Source organism: Scyliorhinus torazame, chromosome 4 (assembly GCF_047496885.1).
Source record: "Scyliorhinus torazame isolate Kashiwa2021f chromosome 4, sScyTor2.1, whole genome shotgun sequence".
Taxonomy (NCBI): Eukaryota; Metazoa; Chordata; class Chondrichthyes; order Carcharhiniformes; family Scyliorhinidae; genus Scyliorhinus; species Scyliorhinus torazame.
The window spans coordinates 298,026,300-298,045,846 of record NC_092710.1 but is presented as its reverse complement, the minus strand read 5'-3'; the positions used below and the strand labels follow the sequence as shown (position 1 = coordinate 298,045,846).

Sequence of the window (19,547 nt, the reverse complement as noted above, 5' to 3'; positions counted from 1 at the left end):
AGAAGGCTAAGACAGGGGCCATGGTCAGTTTTGCCTTGAGTTCCCTCCATTCGCGCTCATGGGCAGGGAGCTATTGGAAGTCTGTCGTCTTCCTAACCAGGTTCCTGAGAGCCGTGGTATGAGAGGCGAGGTTAGGGATGAATTTCCCTAAAAAATTGACCATGCCCAGAAATCGGAGGACCGCCTTCTTGTCCTCTGGTGTTTTCATAGCTGTGATGGCAGCTACCTTGTCCGCATCCGGCTGCACACCCAATTGGGAGATGTGGTCCCTGAGGAACTTGAGTTCCGTCTGACCAAAAGAGCATTTGGCTCTGTTGAGGCAGAGGCCATGCTCATGTATACGTCTGAATACACGCTGGAGGCGACTAACATGCTCCTGCGGGGTGGTGGACCAAATGATTATGTCATCGACATAGACACGAACACCTTCAATACCTTCTATCATTTGTTCCATAATCCTATGGAACACTTCTGGTGCAGAGATGATCCCAAACGGCATCCTGTTGTAACAATATCTTCCAAAGGGGGTGTTAAATGTGAGGAGTTTCCTGCTGGATTTATCGAGCTGGATTTGCCAGAATCCTTTTGAGGCGTCGAGTTTGGTAAAGAGCTTGGCACGAGCCATCTCATTTCCGGGAGCGGGAGAGAGAGAGGGAGCCGGAGTGCAGCTTGGGAATCAGGTTCTGTATATAAGTTGGGCAGTTGCTAAACCGAGACACTACACTTATAGTGTCCCCCACCCTTCCACCTCCTCTAACCTAAGGGGTTTAGTGAATATAAGGTAAGATCTTCTTTTCTTTTTTTCTTCTTTCTTCTTGTTTCATCTAGAGGGATGGCAGGGAAGGCAATGCAATGTTCCTCCTGCAGAATGTTTGAGGTGAGGGACACCGTCAGTGTCCCTGCTGATTTCATATGTGGGAAGTGCACCCATCTCCAGCTCCTCAGAAACCGTGTTAGGGAACTGGAGCTGGAGTTGGATGAACTTCGGATCATTCGGGAGGCAGAGGTGGCCATAGATAGAAGCTATCGGGATGTAGTTACGCCAAAGAATAAAGACAGATGGGTGACGGTGAGAGGGGCTGGAGGAATCAGTCAGTACAGGGACCCCCTGTGGTCGTTCCCCTTAGTAACAAGTATACAGCTTTGGACACTGTTGGGGGTAATGACTTACCAGGGGTACCATGGGGTACAGGTCTCTGGCATAGAGTCTGTCCCTGTTGCTCAGAAGGGAAGGGGGAGAGTAGAGCATTAGTCATTGGTGACTCTATAGTTAGGGGGATAGATAGGAGATTCTGTGGGAACGAGAGAGACTCGCGGTTGGTGTGTTGCCTCACAGGTGCCAGGGTCTGCAATGTCTCGGATCGTGTTTTCGGGATCCTTAAGGGGGAGGGGGAGCAGCCCCAAGTCGTGGTCCACATAGGCATAGGTAGGAAAAGGGATAGGGATGTAAGGCAGGAACTCAGGGAGCTAGGGTGGAAACTTAGATCGAGAACAAACAGAGTTATTATCTCTGGGTTGTTGCCCGTGCCACGTGCTAGCGAGATGAGGAATAGGGAGAGAGAGCAGTTGAACACGTGGCTACAGGGATGGTGCAGGAGGGAGGGTTTCAGATACCTCGATAATTGGGGCTCATTCTGGGGTAGGTAGGACCTCTACAAACGGGATGGTCTACACCTGGACCAGAGGGGTACTGATATCCTGGGGTGGAAATTTGTTAATGCTCTTCGGGAGGGTTTAAACTAGTTCAGCAGGGGTCTGGGAACCTGAATTGTAGCTCCAATATACAGGAGGTTGAGAGTAGTGAGGTCAGGAGTAAGGTTTCAAAGTTGCAGGAGTGTACCGGTAGGCATAAAGTGGGTTAAAGTGTGTCTACTTTAATGCCAGGAGCATCCAAAATAAGGTGGGTGAACTTGAGGCATGGGTTGGTACCTGGGACTTCGATGTTATGGCCATTTTGGAGACATGGATAGAGCAGGGACAGGAATGGTTGTTACATGTGCCGGGGTTTAGATATTTCAGTAAGCTCAGAGAAGGTGGTATAAGAGGGGGAGGGGAGGCATTGTTAGTCAAGGACGGTATTACGGTGGCAGAAAGGACGTTCGATGAGGACTCGTCTACTGAGGTGGTATGGGCTGAGGTCAGAAACAGGAAAGGAGAGGTCACCCTGCTGGGAGTTTTCTTTTGGCCTCTGAAAAGTTCCAGAGATGTAGAGGAAAGGATTGCAAAGATGATTCTGGATAGGAGCGAAACCAGCCATTGGTTTCTCTACACTGGGACCTATAGAAAGTCAAGTCCTGAATATTGTCAAAATACCATCAACAAAAAAGGTACGAGAGAGTAAGGATCTAGAATCAACTACCTCAAAGTGCATTGTGTCAATCTATCAGCACATTTCACATCAGTCATTTGGTTCTACTCAGTCACTTTAAAGTGGATTTTACTCTCCGCAGCACAACATATGTTCATTACCCAGACTGCAATACTAGTACAGTTCCCTTGCACTTACCTGCTTGTTCAAAATATCTCTTATAAGTTGTAAGTGAAGTTTCAGACATGCACATTCAGCCTGATAGGTCTTCACAAAGTACTCCCTGCTCAAATTAAACCGTGGGCGTTTGTGCATGATGTCTGTGATAACTTGGGCCAATGCAAATCGTTCTTCCACATCGTAAACATGCTGATAGGCTTCAAAGTAACTATCCAGGAGCTGAGTAAAAACAAATAGATATCACTCAGGTGAAAAAGCGCATTTGTTATATTCTTTCACCCACCTCCACCCACCACAACCCAATTTATCCTCTTAATCTGAGCATAGTCGTTTACTCGTAGCTGTGAATACACCGCCATTGCCTGCAATCAAATAATAAGTCATTCTCCTTGTATGAAGCCATACCCCAAATTTAAATCAGGGCAGAGTTTTGAACATGAAGCACAGGCTCTTTTAGGTTTTGGGCCTTGTTTGGGCCTTTCACCCAATGCTGATGGGAATGAATTCTCATCCTCATGGAACGTGTCACATCCTCCGGGAACAATGTCATATCCTCTGAGAAGATATCACATCAGCCGGTGGAACAACATCACATCCTCTGCGAATGACATCACAGCTGGTGTGAATGATGTCACATCTTCTGGGAACCATGTCACAGTCAGTGGGAATGATGCCACAGCCAGTGGGAACGATGTCACAGCCAGTGTGAATGATGTCACAGCCAGTGGGAACGATGTCACAGCCAGTGGGAACGATGTCACAGCCAGTGTGAATGATGTCACAGCCGGTGGGAATGATGTCACAGCCGGTGGGAATGATATCTCAGCCAGTGGGAATGATGTCACAGCCAGTGGGAACCATGTCACAGCCAGTGGGAACTATGTCACAGCCAGTGGGAACTATGTCACAGCCAGTGGGAACAATGTCACAGCCAGTGGGAACAATGTCACAGCCAGTGGGAACCATGTCACAGCCAGTGGGAACCATGTCACAGCCAGTGGTAACCATGTCACAGTCAGTGGAAACGATGTCACAGTCAGTGGAAACGATGTCACAGTCAGTGGGAACCATGTCACAGCCAGTGTGAACCATGTCACAGCCAGTGGGAACCATGTCACAGCCAGTGGGAACCATGTCACAGTCAGTGGAAACGATGTCACAGCCGGTGTGAATGATATCAAAGCAGTCAGGTGAGGGAAATGTGGCAGGAGAGTAGGGCTCTGGCGACTGTACTGAGCAAGGGGTCTCCAAAGAGTTGGTGGGAATGAGCAGGAACACCCTTGTTGGGCAGGCTCAAGGATTTCTTGCAAGGTTTGAGGTGGTAACTGTTGCTCTTCCTGTCTCACAAGGAACACTCACCATTTTCTTTATGTAATAACTACTAACCTCGGCTTCTTCTGACCACTCCGCAAATCCTGCCAGATTTCTCTAGCAGGTTTTGCACCGTATTAGCATCCCACAGGTTCAAGTGAAAATTCTGCTGTGGCACCAACCACGTCATTGGGCCCCAACTTCAGCATACCAAGTAGGCCTGCCGGGGTGGGGTGGGTGACCCTGATGTGCCAGAACTACCACTGGTTAAAATGGTGGTGGATGGAGTCACATCAGGAACCCCCTCTACCGCCATTCCAACAGCCTGCCCGTTCCTCTTGCATGGGGCAAGGGCGGTTGTGACAGCAGCACTACACTTTCCATTCACTTCTGCCCGCAAACGTGGACAAAACCAACCAGGAAATATAAAATGGAGCGTTGGCCTGATGTGCATGTATTAATCTGTCTTGTAATGTGTTTGGCATTCTTTCATTACACTCTGTTGTAATACATCGTACAAACCATAATTTACATGGTACACGTGTGGGGATTTTTACACCCCCTCAGTGTCTGCAATTATTTTAATTACATTAATAATGATCTCAAGTACTCAACACAAAGGATGGTTTATTTGTTATCTCACCTAACAATTTCATTTTCTATCCTATAGTAAGTGAAATCTGCCCATTCTGCTCCCAGGAAACTGCATCTTTTTACCTGTCGTTTATTCTCCAGAAAAGCTGCTTCGCACCTCCACAGGTCAAGCAGAACAGCGAATCGATCCACTGAGAGGTGCGCCCAGGCTGGGAGATCAACCTCACCACACTCGGATCCTCCTGCAGGGGAAACTCTGCATGTCCTCTGGCCTGTAAAAAGTGATATGTGGAGGGAGGTTTTAGCTCACTCATACCACAATAACTTACAACACACTGTGTAGATGTAACTCATTTTAAAACTGCTTAATAAATAAAAGAAAGGAAATACTATATCCTCCATTTTATGGTGGGTTTCCCAGGTATATGCTGCCCTTGTCCTTCTAGATGGCAGTCGTTGAGGGTTTGGAAAGGAAGCGTGGCGTGTAGATGATACACAAGGCTGCTACTGTGCGTTGGGTGGAGGGATTGAATGTTTGTAATGGTGTCGAGCTTCTTTAATGTTGTTAGAGCTGCCCATAAAGGCAAGTAATCCATCAGACTCCTGGACAGGCTTTGGGAAGTCAGTGCGTCACTCACCACAGGATTCCTTTCCTTTGACCTGCACTTGTAGCCATAGTATTGACATAATGCTTCAGTTCAGTTTCTGGTGAATGATAGCCCCCGGGATGTTGATAGTTGGGGATTGAGTAATGGTCATGCCATTGAATGTCAAGGAGCGATGGTTAGATTCTCTTGTTGGAGATGGTCATTTGTGTGCAACGGATGTTACTTGCCACTTCGCAACTCAAGCTTGGATATTGCTGAATTTGGTCCTTTTTTAAATTTGTTCATGGGATGTGGGCAACACTGGCTGGGTCAGCATTTAATGCCCATCGATGCCAGGTGGTCTGTCCGGTTTCATTACTTTTTTCTGTTTTCATAGCAGTTGAATACAACTGAGTGCTTGCTAAGCCATTCCAGAGAGCATTTAGAGTCAACCACATTGCTGTGGATCTGGTGTCACATGTAGCCCAGACTAGGTAAGGACAGTAGATTTCCTTCCCTAAAGGTCATCAGTGACCCACATGGGTTTCCACGACAATGGTTTCATGGCCATCATTGGACGTTTTAATTCCAGATTTTTATTGAATTCTAGAGGTGAGATTCGAACCCGGGTCCCTAGAGAATTACCCTGGGTCTCTGGATCACTAGTCCAGTGACAGTCCCACTACTCCACTGTCTCAGTATCTGAGGAGACATGAATGGTGCTGAACATTATGCAGTCATCAGCGAACATCCCCACTTCTGACCTTATGATGGAAGGAAGGTCGTTGATGAAGCAGCTGAAGAAGGTTGGGCCTAGGACACTACTCTGAGGAACACCTGCAGTGATGTCCTGGAGCTGAGATGACTGACCTCCAACCACCACAACCATCTTCCTTTGTCATGATGTGGCGATGCCGGCGTTGGACTGGGGTGGGCACAGTAAGAAGTCTTATAACACCAGGTTAAAGTCCAACAGGTTTGTTTAGAATCACTAGCTTTCGGAGCGCTGCTCCTTCCTCAGGTGAATCAGGAGGAAGGAACCTGAGGAAGGAGCAGCGCTCCGAAAGCTAATGATTCGTAATAAACCTGTTGGACTTTAACCTGGTGTTATAAGACTTCTTACTATCTTCCTTTGTGCCAGGTATGACTCCAACCAGTGGAGAATGTTCCCTCAATTCCCATTGATTTCAGTTTAGCTAGGGCTCCTTGATGCCATACTCGTTCAGATGGTGCCTTGATGCCAAGGGCAGTCACTCTCACCTCTGGAGTTCAGCTCTTTTGTCCAATTTTGAATCAAGGCTGTAATGAGGTCAGGAGCTGAGTGACCCTAGCGGAACCCAAAATGAGCATTCGTGAGCAGGTTATTGCAAAGCACATGCCATTTAACAGCACTGTTGATCACCCTTTCCTTACTTTAGATACTCGAGAGTAGATGGGATGATAATTGAAAACATGTGCTTGTGATTCGCTGGCCCCCACCCACACCTCTCGCACTCATCTGCTACCCCCTGAAAGAACCCACTTATTCTCGCCCGAGTCATATGCACCCTGTGCACCACCTTAAACTGTATCAGGCTCATCCTTGCACAAGAGGAGGTCCCGTTTACCCTTCGCAGTGCCTCACTCCATACTCCCCAATTGATCTCCATTCCCAACTCCGCTTCCTATTTCTCCTTGATCTTCAACACCTGCTCGCCTCCTTGCTCCCCCAGCCACTTATATATATCCCCAATTCTTCCCTCCCCTTCCACATCCGGAAGCAGCAGTCGCTCCAGCAGGGTGTATCCCGGCAATCCAGGGAACCCCTTCCAGACCTTTTGTGTAAAGTCCCTAACCTGAGGATACCTGAACTCACTACCCCTCGGCAGCTCCACCCTTTCCCTTAGCTCCTCCAGACTGGCGAACCCTTCCTCCAAATACAAATCCCCCACCTTGACCAGCCCCACTTCCCTCCACCTCCTGTATACATCATCCATCCCCCCCGGCTCAAACCCATGATTCTTGCACAGCGGCGTTAGCACCGACATTCCTTCCACCCTAAAATGCCTCCTCAGCTGATTCCATATCTTCACTGTGGACTGCACCACTGGGCTCCCTGACTACCTACTCGGAGCCATTGGCAATGCTGCCGTCACCATAGCCCTCAAACTAGACCCCTTACAAGATTCCTCCTCCATCCTAACCCACTCTACCCCTTCTCCTTCCCACCACCGCCGCACCTTGTCCACATTTGCCGCCCAATAATAATGAAGCAAGGTTGGCAACGCCAATCCCCCCTGCTGCCTCTGTAGCAGGGTCCTCCCCACCCTCGGTACCTTCCCCGCCCATAGATCATAGAATTTACAGTGCAGAAGGAGGCCATTCGGCCCATCGAGTCTGCACCGGCTCTTGGAAAGAGCACCCTACCCAAGGTCAACACTTCCACCCTATCCCCATAACCCAGTAACCCCACCCAACACTAAGGGCAATTTTGGACACTATGGGCAATTTATCATGGCCAATCCACCTAACCTGCACATCTTTGGACTGTGGGAGGAAACCGGAGCACCCGGAGGAAACCCACGCACACACGGGGAGGATGTGCAGACTCCGCACAGACAGTGACCCAAGCCGGAATCGAACCTGGGACCCTGGAGCTGTGAAGCAATTGTGCTTTCCACAATGCTACCGTGCTGCCGTGCATACAAAGTCAGAGATGATTGTGTCCACTTTCTGAAAAAAGGCCTTTGGTATAAAGATCGGGAGAGCCTGAAAGATAAACAAGAACCTCGGCAGAATATTCATTTTCACCACTTGGAGCCTCCCCGCCAATGTTAAGTGCAGTGTGTGGTGATATGCATCACTGTAAATGCACAAGGGGTAATGTAAATACACGTAGACTAGATAGACACTAGAGGGAGCACCAGAGACATGACACACAGACAGTCAACCAATAGGTCAGTAAGATAGGACACGACAATGGGCATTCACTACCACAGGAGGGCATTACACCAACCCATATAAAAGGACACAGCACACATGCTCAGTCTCTTTCCAGTGGAGACAGTAAGTGAGTACAGACACAGGGTTGATTGAACATCACACCTACCACATGGATTGTAGCAGACTGGTTCGTCAGTCTGAGTAGCCATAGCAGGATTAACAGTAGAGTCGAATCCAAGTAGGAGATCGTTAACAGTAATAAATGTGTTACAGCTATCTCCAAGTCTGAACCTTCCTTTATCAGAGTGCACATCAAGGAATCAGCTTATGCTACGTCAAGAGCATAACAAAACATGGTATCCAGGAGTGACTGTTAAATCCATACAGTTACAACTCAGCAAAGAGTGACAATTAGCAACAACACCCAGGCAAGATGATCAAGATTCCGGTTCCACAGCGGCTCAGGTGCCACGGCAATCTCTGTACAAATTGGCGGGCATTCAGGCAAAGGTTTTAGATCTTCCTGGTTGCAGCCGACCTACAAGACGTGGCCGATGCTGAAAAGACAGAGCTTCTGCTCACCATCACGGGTGCCAGAGCAGAAGAAATCTTCAAAACATTCAAGTTCTCCAAAGGGCAAAACAGAAGCGATTTCCAGGCAGTCCTGGACAAATTCGAACAATACTGCGAGGAAAACACAAATAAACCAACAGAAAACGGTAAGAGAGGCGCCAATACTCACCACGAGGCCGAGGTCCCGGAGCAACGACCGACAATTTTGATCGGCGGCCATGCGCAGTTGAGAGAAATGCGCAAAGTAAAGGAACAGCAATCTGCGCATGCGCAATCACTTCCTACGGACTATGTCACATGCTTCGTGACATCAGAGGCCTCGGACCACACCCACTTAAAGGGGAAATATCCCAAAACACGAAAAAAAAAATTTAGAGCCTCAAAACCAGATTCTTTCACCTGGAACGACAGCACAATGCCTGAAGCTGAAAGTAACCTCCGCAGAACCCTGCAACAAGTAGTTAACACCATCCAAAGAGATGATACAGTCCTTGAAGACTATGACTCAGACCTTGAATTCTTCTTTGGACATCACGAGCCCAATGCCAGCTCTGACACAAAAGTGATGATATGGTCTTGGAAGACTACGACTCAGACGATGATTTCATCATTGGAGATGGCGACCCCAGTACCAAATCTAAACCGCAACGAGATGTGTTGCACAGTGATGAATCCGACACAGACGCGGATGTGTTCCTCGGATTGGGGAATCTTCAGCCCAGCATATATGACATCCCGACTCGGGAGTGCAGGATTATGCTGCGGCCTGACACCAAGAGACAGAGAGCGGTACAAGCCCACAGAGGGCGGCCTGATGCCACACAGAGAGTGGTCCATGCACCACAAAGGGTCCAGCCTCCACACAGAAAGTGATGAAAGACTCCACAGCGAGCTCGTGGACAGCCTCCACGATAGAAGCAACGCAAGACACCAGAGCGCAGTCCTTGCATGAACAAGACCATGAGGGTCCAGCAACCTCCTCTGAGCAATCATCAGCAGACGATGCAAGTCTGCCATGCTCAAGTGCACAACAGAAAGACTATGACAGTCTGCCACACTCCAGTGAACAGCAAGAAGACTATGACAGTCCACCCAGATTGTTTGAACCACGAGAAGAAGACTCTGACGGTCTACCCAGCTCAAGTGAACGACAAGAAGACATTGAGGCTCTACCCACTGTATGTGTGACAAGTGACGACGGCATCCCACTTCCCATACTAGATGTGCAACATGACAGACCTCAGCTGAAATGTATAGAGGCACTCGACAATCACAGTGAGACTACTGGTGACTCCGGTGACACCACGTTACTTCAAACCTCATTCGCTCGAGCCTCTCCACAAGCAAATGCATTCCTGACTGTTTTAACTCCAGACGGGGAGCATCACAAAACTTCAGAAGATGCAAGTGAACCTGAAATGACTCCAGACGGGGAGCATCGACAAGCCAAAACTGATTTGGGTGAAACAGACCAGACTCAAAAACAAAGAACAAAGAAATGTACAGCACAGGAATAGGCCCTTCGGCCCTCCAAGCCCGTGCCGACCATGCTGCCCGACTAAACTACAATCTTCTACACTTCCTGGGTCCGTATCCCTCTATTCCCATCCTATTCATGTATTTGTCAAGATGCCCCTTAAATGTCACTATCGTCCCTGCTTCCACCACCTCCTCCGGTAGCGAGTTCCAGGCACCCACTACCCTCTGCGTAAAAAACTTGCCTCGTACATCTACTCTAAACCTTGCCCCTCACACCTTAAACCTATGCCCCCTAGTAATTGACCCCTCTACCCCGGGGAAAAGCCTCTGACTATCCACTCTGTCTATGCCCCTCATAATTTTGTAGACCTCTATCAGGTCGCCCCTCAACCTCCTTCGTTCCAGTGAGAACAAACTGAGTTTATTCAACTGTTCCTCATAGCTAATGCCCTCCATAGCAGGCAACATTCTGGTAAATCTCTTCTGCATCCTCTCTAAAGTCTCCACATCCTTCTGGTAGTGTGGCGACCAGAATTGAACACTATACTCCAAGTGTGGCCTAACTAAGGTTTGAAACAGCTGCAACATGACTTGCCAATTCTTATACTCAATGCCCCGGCCAATGAAGGCAAGCATGCCGTATGCCTTCTTGACTACCTTCTCCACCTGTGTTGCCCCTTTCAGTGACCTGTGGACCTGTACACCTAGATCTCTCTGACTTTCAATACTCTTGAGGGTTCTACCATTCACTGTATATTCCCTACCTGCATTAGACCTTCCAAAATGCATAACCTCACATTTGTCCGGATTAAACTCCATCTGCCATCTCTCCGCCCAAGTCTCCAAACAATCTAAATCCTGCTGTATCCTCTGACAGTCCTCATCGCGATCCGCAATTCCACCAACCTTTGTGTCGTCTGCAAACTTACTAATCAGACCAGTTACATTTTCCTCCAAATCATTTATATATACTACAAACAGCAAAGGTCCCAGCACTGATCCCTGTGGAACACCACTGGTCACAGCCCTCCAATTCGAAAAGCACCCTTCCATTGCTACTCTCTGCCTTCTATGACCTAGCCAGTTCTGTATCCACCTTGCCAGCTCACCCCTGATCCCGTGTGTCTTCACCTTTTGTACTAGTCTACCATGAGGGACCTGGTCAAAGGCCTTACTGAAGTCCAGATAGACAACATCCACCGCCCTACCTGCATCAATCATCTTTGTGACCTCCTCGAAAAACTCTATCAAGTTAGTGAGACACAACCTCCCCTTCACAAAACCATGCTGCCTCTCACTAATACATCCATTTGCTTCCAAATGGGAATAGATCCTGTCTCGAAGAATTCTCTCCAGTAATTTCCCTACCACTGAAGTAAGGCTCACCGGCCTGTAGTTCCCTGGATTATCCTTGCTACCCTTCTTAAACAGAGGAACAACATTGGCTATTCTCCAGTCCTCCGGGACATCACCTGAAAACAGTGAGGATCCAAAGATTTCTGTCAAGGCCTCAGCAATTTCCTCTCCAGCCTCCTTCAGTATTCTGGGTTAGATCCCATCAGGCCCTGGGGACTTATCTACCTTAATATTTTTTAAGACACCCAACACCTCGTCTTTTTGGATCTCAATGTGACCCAGGCTATCTACACACCCTTCTCCAGACTCAACATCAACCAATTCCTTCACTTTGGTGAATACTCATGCAAAGTATTCATTTAGTGCCTCGCCCATTTCCTCTGGCTCCACACATAGATTCCCTTGCCTATCCTTCAGTGGGCCAACCCTTCCCCTGGCTACCCTCTTGCTTTTTATGTACGTGTAAAAAGCCTTGGGATTTTCCTTAACCCTATTTGCCAATGGCTTTTCATGACCCCTTCTAGCCCTCCTGACTCCTTGCTTAAGTTCCTTCCTACTTTCCTTATATTCCACACAGGCTTCGTCTGTTCCCAGCCTTTTAGCCCTGACAAATTACACCAACCCATATAAAAGGACACAGCACACATGCTCAGTCTCTTTCCAGTGGAGACACTCAGTCAGTACAGACACAGGGTTGATTGAACATCCCACCCACTACGTGGATTGTAGCAGACTGGTTCGTCAGTCTGAGTAGCTATAGCAGGATTAACAGTAGAGTCGAATCCAAGTAAGAGAATCGCTAACAGTAATAAATGTGTAAAAGCTATCTCCAAGTCTGAACCTTCCTTTGTCAGAGTGCACATCAAGGAAGCAGCTTATGCTACGTCAAGAGTATAACAAAACACAGTGTATCCCACCTCTTAAGATCCTCCCTGGCCTCCTCCACCAGCTTCGTTAAGTTCCACTTATGGAGCCCCATCCATTCCCTCACTACCTGAATTCCCAAGTACCTAAACCTATCCCTCGCTACCGTAAATAGCATCCCCCCTAAATTAGCCCGCTGTGCCAGCTCATTCACCGGGAATACCTCGCTTTTCCCTACATTCAGCTTGTATCCCGAGAACCCTCCAAACCTCCCCAACAGGCCCATATTCCTTCCCATACTCTCCAACGGATCCAAAACATACAGCAGGAGGTCATTGGCATAGAGCAACACCCGATGCTCCCTCTGTCCCCTCATTATATTGCTGGAATATTATCAGGGCCCAGAGACTTTGCAGTGTCCAATGCCTTCAGCCATTTCTTGATATCACGTGGAGTGAAGTGAATTGGTTGACGACTGGCATCTGTGATGGTGGGGCCCTCTGGAGGAGACCGAGATGGATCATTCACTTGTCAATTCTGGCAGAAGATTGTGGCAAATGCTTCAGCGTGAGCGAGATTCTCTTGCCTCCCCACGGCCTGTTTTTTGTAGGGGAAGGCAGCACACCATTGGCCGTGGGATCTTCTGGCCAATGGGATTTCCCACTGAGTCCTCCCCAAGATGCTGGGAAACCCGCGGTGGGGTGCGCTGTCGGCGAGAGCAGAGGATCCCGCCAGCATGAACAGCTGAAAGATCTTGCCCAGTATCTTTTGCAATGATGTGCTGGCCTCCCTCCATCATTGAGGATATTTGTGGAACCTCCTCCTCTAAGTTGTTTAATTGGCCACCACCATTCACGATTGGATCTGGCATGACTGCAGAGCTTGGATTTGATCTGTGGAATCGCTAAGCACTGTCAATCACTTGTTACTTATGCTGTTTGTCACACAGGTAGTCCTGTGTTGTAGCTTCACCAGGATGTCAGCTCATTGTAGGGTTGCCTGGATAATAAATCTACTCAAAATCTACGCATCAACAAGTTACATCAGTTCTCAAAGTGAAAGTGAGAAACGGGAGCCAACAGTGGAGAATTTGCCAGCTGTCACGTGAAATAATATGTTGGCACCAAAGACGATTAGTAAACTTAGAAAGAAAACTTAATTTATGGAAACTTGATTATTTAATCTCGAATTCATAATCGAATGTGGCAATGATTTAATTTTTGACACCAGCATCGAAACTCATGATAATTATCCAACGCTCTTTAAAGGGCTTAGAAAGAGAACTGGATAATTATCTGAAGTGAAGACAAAAATCCTGGGTACACGGGAAGGAAGAGAGAGTGGGACCAAGTGAGTTGTATTTCTGGGCTATAGGGGAAAGGAGAGAGAGTGGGACCAGGTGAGTTGTATTTCTGGGCTATAGGGGAAAGGAGAGAGAGTGGGACCAGGTGAGATGTATTTCTGGGTTCAGGAGAAAGGAGAGAGAGTGGGACCAGGTGAATTGTATTCCTCGGCTATGCGAGAAAGGAGAGTGGGACCAGATGAATTGTATTCCGGGGCTATGCGAGAAAGGAGTGAGAGTGGGACCAGGTGAGTTGTATTCCTGGGCTATGCGAGAATGGAGAGAGAGTGGGAACAGGTGAATTGTATTCCGGGGCTATGCGAGAAAGGAGCGAGAGTGGGACCAGGTGAGTTGTATTCCTGGGCTACGCGGGTAAGGAGAGAGAGTGGGACCGGGTGAATTGTATTCCTGGGCTACGCGGGAAAGGAGAGAGAGTGGGACCGAGTGAATTGTATTCATGGATATAGGAGAAAGGAGAGAGATGGACCAGGTGAGTTGTATTCCTGGGCTTTGCGAAAAAGGAGTGAAAATGGGTCCAGGTGAGTTGTATTCCTGGGCTATAGGGGAAAGGAGTGAGAGTGGGAACAGGTGAGTTGTGTTCCTGGGCTATGCGAGAAAGGAGAGAGCGTGGGACCAGGAGAGTTGTATTTCTGGGCCATAGGGGAAAGGAGAGAGTGGGACCTGGAGAGTTGTATATCTGGGCTATGCGAGAAAGGAGAGAGAGTGAGACCAGGTGAGTTGTATTTCTGGGCTATGCGAGCAAGGAGAGAGAGTGGGACCAGGTGAGTTGTATGAGGTGTTGGGTGCTCTGAGGTACAGACGAACCAACACGGTTGCGATTGGTACAATGCAGTTTTATTCCATCTAACTATTTATACATCAGACTTGGTACTCAGCACGTTGTGACTGTGTGAGTGTCTTGCTATGAGGTCCTGGCCCTGTGCTGTCTCCAGATGGACTGCCCAGGAAGTGTCGTGTTTCTTGTCTTATACTGTGTCTGCTCTTGTCTGTGATTGGCTGTCGTGTTATGTGTGCTAATTGGTCCGTTGTCCTGTCTATCATTATGTATGTGTTATGATGTATGTTTGGATATCATGACATCCTCCCTTTTTTACAAGATTATGTGCCTACGTGGGTATAAATATAAATGTGTCCTCAGTGCAGCTAAAGGTGTGTGTCTGTGCGTAATATTTACATCATGTACATGGGGCTTAACTATATACAAGGGGCGATGTCAGGTGTGACATGCTAACGAGGTTGTACCATAACAAAAGAAGAACAACGTGGAAATTTGGAACGATCAAACGAGGCCTGTAACGAGAAAACAGAGACATGTTATAAAACAGTGGTTGCAAAAGTTTGACGTGTGAACAGTCTCATAAGTCCAGTCTAGTAGGTGGGCGACGAATTCGGGTTGACCGCCTCAAGGGTGGGTCGAGAACCACCGGCTGAGGTGCGAGCCTGGCCACGGGCGGCGACAGAAGGGGCATGGTATATGGCAGCTCCACGAAGTCACTATCAGGAACCAGTGGAGGACACGACGTCTGTGTAGGGTCCCGTTGCGAGCGTGGAAGTAAGCGAAGGGCTCGGCGATTGCGCCTACGCACGGATCCATCCGGCATGCGTACCAGGAATGAGCGGGGAGCCACGCGTCGGAGAACTTCGGCAGGTGCTGACCAGCCACCGTCTGATAGGTGGATGCGGACGCTGTCTCCAGGGGCCAGGGAGGGAAGATCAGTTGCCCGTATGTCGTACGATCTCTTCTGGCGATCGCGCTGCAGTTGCATCCTATGCAGTACCGGAGCATGGTCTATTGTTGGTCCCAGGATGGAAGGCACAGTGGTTCTGAGGGCGCGACCCATCAGCAGCTGTGCTGGGGAGAGACCAGTAGCTAGTGGGGCCGAGCGATAGGCCAGCAGGGCGAGGCAGAAGTCCAACACGGCAGCAGCAGCCTTGCAGAGGAGCCGCTTGGCAATGTGAATGCCCTTCTCCGCCTTTCCATTGGACTGGGGATGCAGAGGGCTGGACGTCACGTGTGTGAAGGCATACGAAGCAGCAAAGGACGACCATTCATGGCTGGCAAAACAGGGCCCATTGTCCGACATGACAGTCATCGGAATGCCGTGGCGAGCAAAGGTGTCTTTACAGGCCCTGATGACAGTAGACGACGTCAAATCGTGCAGGCGTATGACTTCTGGGTAGTTTGAGAAGTAGTCAACTATGATGACATAGTCCATGCCGAGCGCGTGAAATAGGTCGACACCCACCTTCGCCCAGGGGGACGTCACCAGCTATGGGGCAGAAGCATCTCAGGAGGTTGCTCCGGCTGAAACCTTTGGCAGGTTGTACAGTTGAGCACCATGTTGGCAATATCGTCACTGATGCCCGGCCAGTATACCGCCCCTCGAGCCCTCCATCTGCACTTCTCGACCCCCAAGTGGCCTTCGTGTATTTGATCGAGAACCAGCTGGCGAATGCTGTGCGGAATCACAATCCGGTCCAGCTTCAGAAGGACACCATCAATGATGGCTAGGTCGTCTCGTACATTGTAGAATAATGGGCACTGCCCCTTGAGCCACCCTTCCGTCATGTGGCGCATCACACGTTGTAGAAGGGGGTCAGCCGCAGTCTCACGGCAAATGTGGGCCAGACGTGCATCAGTAGCTGGCAGATTGGCCGATGAGAAAGCCACTTGTGCCTCGACCTGACATACGAACCCCTCCGCATCTGGCGGCATGCTCACTGCTCTGGATAGGGCATCCGCCACGATGAGGTCCTTCCCTGGAGTGTAGACCAGTTGGAAGTCGTACCTCCTGAGTTTAAGGAGGATGCGCTGGAGGCGAGGGGTCATCTCGTTCAGGTCCTTGTTTATTATGCTGACCAGGGGGCGGTGGTCAGTTTCGACCGTGAACCGAGGAAGACCATAGACGTAATCGTGGAACTTGTCTAAACCGGTTAGCAAGCCCAGGCATTCTTTTTCGATTTGCGCGTAGCGCTGCTCTGTGGGGGTCATGGCCCGCGATGCATAGGCCACTGGGGCCCATGATGCCGTGTCATCCCTCTGCAGGAGCACTGCTCCAATGCCGGATTGGCTGGCATCAGTTGAGATTTTGGTGGCACGAGACGTGTCAAAAAACGCCAACACTGATGCCGTAGTGAGTTTGCGTTTGAGCTCCTCCCATTCCAGCTGGTGCGTGTGTTGCCACTGGAACTCTGTGGATTTTCTGACGAGGTGGCGCAGAGTCGTTGTGTGGGAGGCAAGGTTGGGAATGAACTTCCCCAGGGCGTTGACCATGCCAAGGAAGCGTAGGACAGCCTTCTTGTTGGCCGGCTGCGGCATGGCTGTGATGGCGCTCACCTTGTCTGCATCCAGACGGACCCCTGACCGGGTGATATGGTCCCCCAGGAACTTCAACTCGGTCTGGCCAAAGGAGCACTTGGCTCGGTTGAGGCGCAGGCCATTTTCCCGTATGCGGGCAAAAACGCGTTGGAGGTGCTCCTGCGGTGTGGTGGACCAGATGATGACATCGTCCACATATACGCGCACCCCTTCAATGCCCTCCATCATCTGCTCCATAATTCTATGGAAGACCTCGGATGCCGAGATGATGCCAAATGGCATCCGGTTGTAGCAGAACCTGGCGAAAGGGGTATTGAAGGTACACAGCTTTCGGCTGGACGGGTCCAGTTGGATCTGCCAAAATCCTTTAGAAGCATCCAGTTTCGTGAATATCTTCGCCTGGGCCATTTCACTGGTTTCACGGTGATTTCCCCCCGTTTGGGTATGGGATAATGTTCCCTCATAATATTATTGTTGAGGTCTTTGGGTTCAATACAGATGTGGGCTATGCGAGAAAGGAGTCAGAATGGGACCAGGTGAGTTGTATTCCTGGGCTATAGTGGAAAGGAGAGAGAGAGGGACCAGGTGAGTTGTATTTCTGGGCTATAGGGGAAAGGAGAGAGAGTAGGACCAGGAGAGTTGTATTTCTGGGCTATGCGAGAAAGGAGAGAGAGAGGGACCAGGTGAGTTGTATTTCTGGGCCATGGGGGAAAGGAGAGAGTGGGACCAGGTGAGTTGTATTCCTGGGCTATGCGAGCAAGGAGAGAGAGTGGGACCAGGTGAGTTGTATTCCTGGGCTATGCGAGCAAGGAGAGAGAGTGGGACCAGGTGAGTTGTATTCCTGGGCTATGCGTGAAAGGAGTGAAAGTGGGATCAGGTAAGTTGTATTTCTGGGCTATAGTGGAAAGGAGAGAGAGAGGGACCAAGTGAGTTGTATTCCTGGGCTATGCGAGAAAGGAGAGAGAGTGGGATCAGGTAAGTTGTATTTCTGGGCTATAGGGGAAAGGAGAGAGAGTGGGAACAGGTGAGTTGTATTCCTGGGCTATGCGAGCAAGGAGAGAGAGTGGGACCAGGTGAGTTGTATTCCTGGGCTATGCGAGCAAGGAGAGAGAGTGGGACCAGGTGAGTTGTATTCCTGGGCTATGCGAGCAAGGAGAGAGAGTGGGACCAGGTGAGTTGTATTCCTGGGCTATGCGAGAAAGGAGTGAGAGTGAGACCAGGTGAGTTGTATTCCTGGGTTACAGGAGAAAGGAGAGAGAGTGGGACCAGACGAGTTGGATTCCTGGGCTATGCGAGCAAGGAGAGAGAGTGGGACCAGGTGAGTTGTATTTCTGGGCTATGCGAGCAAGGAAAGAGAGTGGGACCAGTTAAGTTGCATTCCTGGGCTATGCGAGAAAGGAGAGAGAGTGGGACCAGGTGAGTTGTATTCCTGGGCTATGCGAGAAAGGAGAGAGAGTGGGACCAGGTGAGTTGTATTCCTGGGTTACAGGAGAAAGGAGAGAGAGTGGGACCAGACGAGGTGGATTCCTGGGCTATGCGAGCAAGGAGAGAGAGTGGGACCAGGTGACTTGTATTCCTGGGCTATGCGAGAAAGGAGTGAGAGTGAGACCAGGTGAGTTGTATTTCTGGGCTACAGGGGAAAGGAGTGAGAGTGGGACCAGGTGAGTTGTATTTCTGGGCTATGCGAGCAAGGAAAGAGAGTGGGACCAGTTAAGTTGTATTCCTGGGCTATGCGAGAAAGGAGTGAGAGTGGGATCAGTTGAGTTGTATTTCTGAGGTATGCGAGAAAGGAGTGAGAGTGGGATCAGTTGAGTTGTATTCCTGGGCTATGCGAGAAAGGAGAGAGAGTGGGACCAGCTGAGTTGTATTCCTGGGCTGCAGGGAAAAGGAGTGAGAGTGGGACTAGCTGAGTTGTATTCCTGGGCTATGCGGGAAAGGAGTGAGAGTGGGACCAGCTGAGTTGTATTCCTGGGCCATAGGGGAAAGGAAAGAGAGTGGGACCAGGTGAGTTGTATTCCTGGGCTATGTGAGAAAGGAGAGAGAGTGGGACCAGGTGAGTTATAGTTCTGGGTTATGGGAGAAAGGAGAGAGTGAGACCAGGTCAGTTGTATTTCTTGGTGACAGGAGAAAGGAGGGAGAGTGGGAACAGGTGAATTGTATTCCTGGGCAATGCGAGAAAAGTGTGAGAGTGGGAACAGGTGAATTTTATTCCGGGGCTATGCAAGAAAGGAGTGAGAGTGGGACCAGCTGAGTTGTATTCCTGGGCTACGTGGGAAAGGAGAGAGTGTGGGACCGGGTGAATTGTATTCATGGCTGTAGGGGAAAGGAGTGAGAGTGGGAACAGGTGAGTTGTATTCCTGGGCTATGCGAGAAAGGAGAGAGAGAGTGGGAACAGGTGAATTGTATTCAGGGGCTATGCGAGAAAGGAGTGACAGTGGGACCAGATGAGATGTATTCCTGGGCTACGCTGGAAAGAAAAAAGAGTGGGACCGGGTGAATTGTATTCCTGGGCTTTGCGAGAAAGGAGAGAGAGTGGGAACAGGTGAATTGTATTCCTGGGCTACGCGGGAAAGGAGAGAGAGTGGAACCGGGTGAATTATATTCATGACTATAGGGGAAAGGAGAGAGTAGGACCAGGTGAGTTGTATTCCTGGGCTATGCGAGAAAGGATTGAGAATGGGACCAGGTGAG

The 19,547-nt window shown here is 49.4% G+C and overlaps 1 protein-coding gene across 1 annotated transcript in view; it reads right to left on the bottom strand.

Moving 5' to 3' along the window:
- The window catches only part of LOC140411021 (uncharacterized), a 399,297-nt gene that overhangs the window by 275,269 nt on the left and 104,481 nt on the right, over positions 1-19,547 (bottom strand). Inside the window, exons 16-17 of the mRNA XM_072499979.1 lie at positions 4,517-4,665; positions 2,507-2,707 (exon numbers count right to left, since the gene is read on the bottom strand). Coding sequence (XP_072356080.1) covers positions 2,507-2,707; positions 4,517-4,665 — 350 coding nt within the window. The remainder of the gene's footprint in view (positions 1-2,506; positions 2,708-4,516; positions 4,666-19,547) is intronic.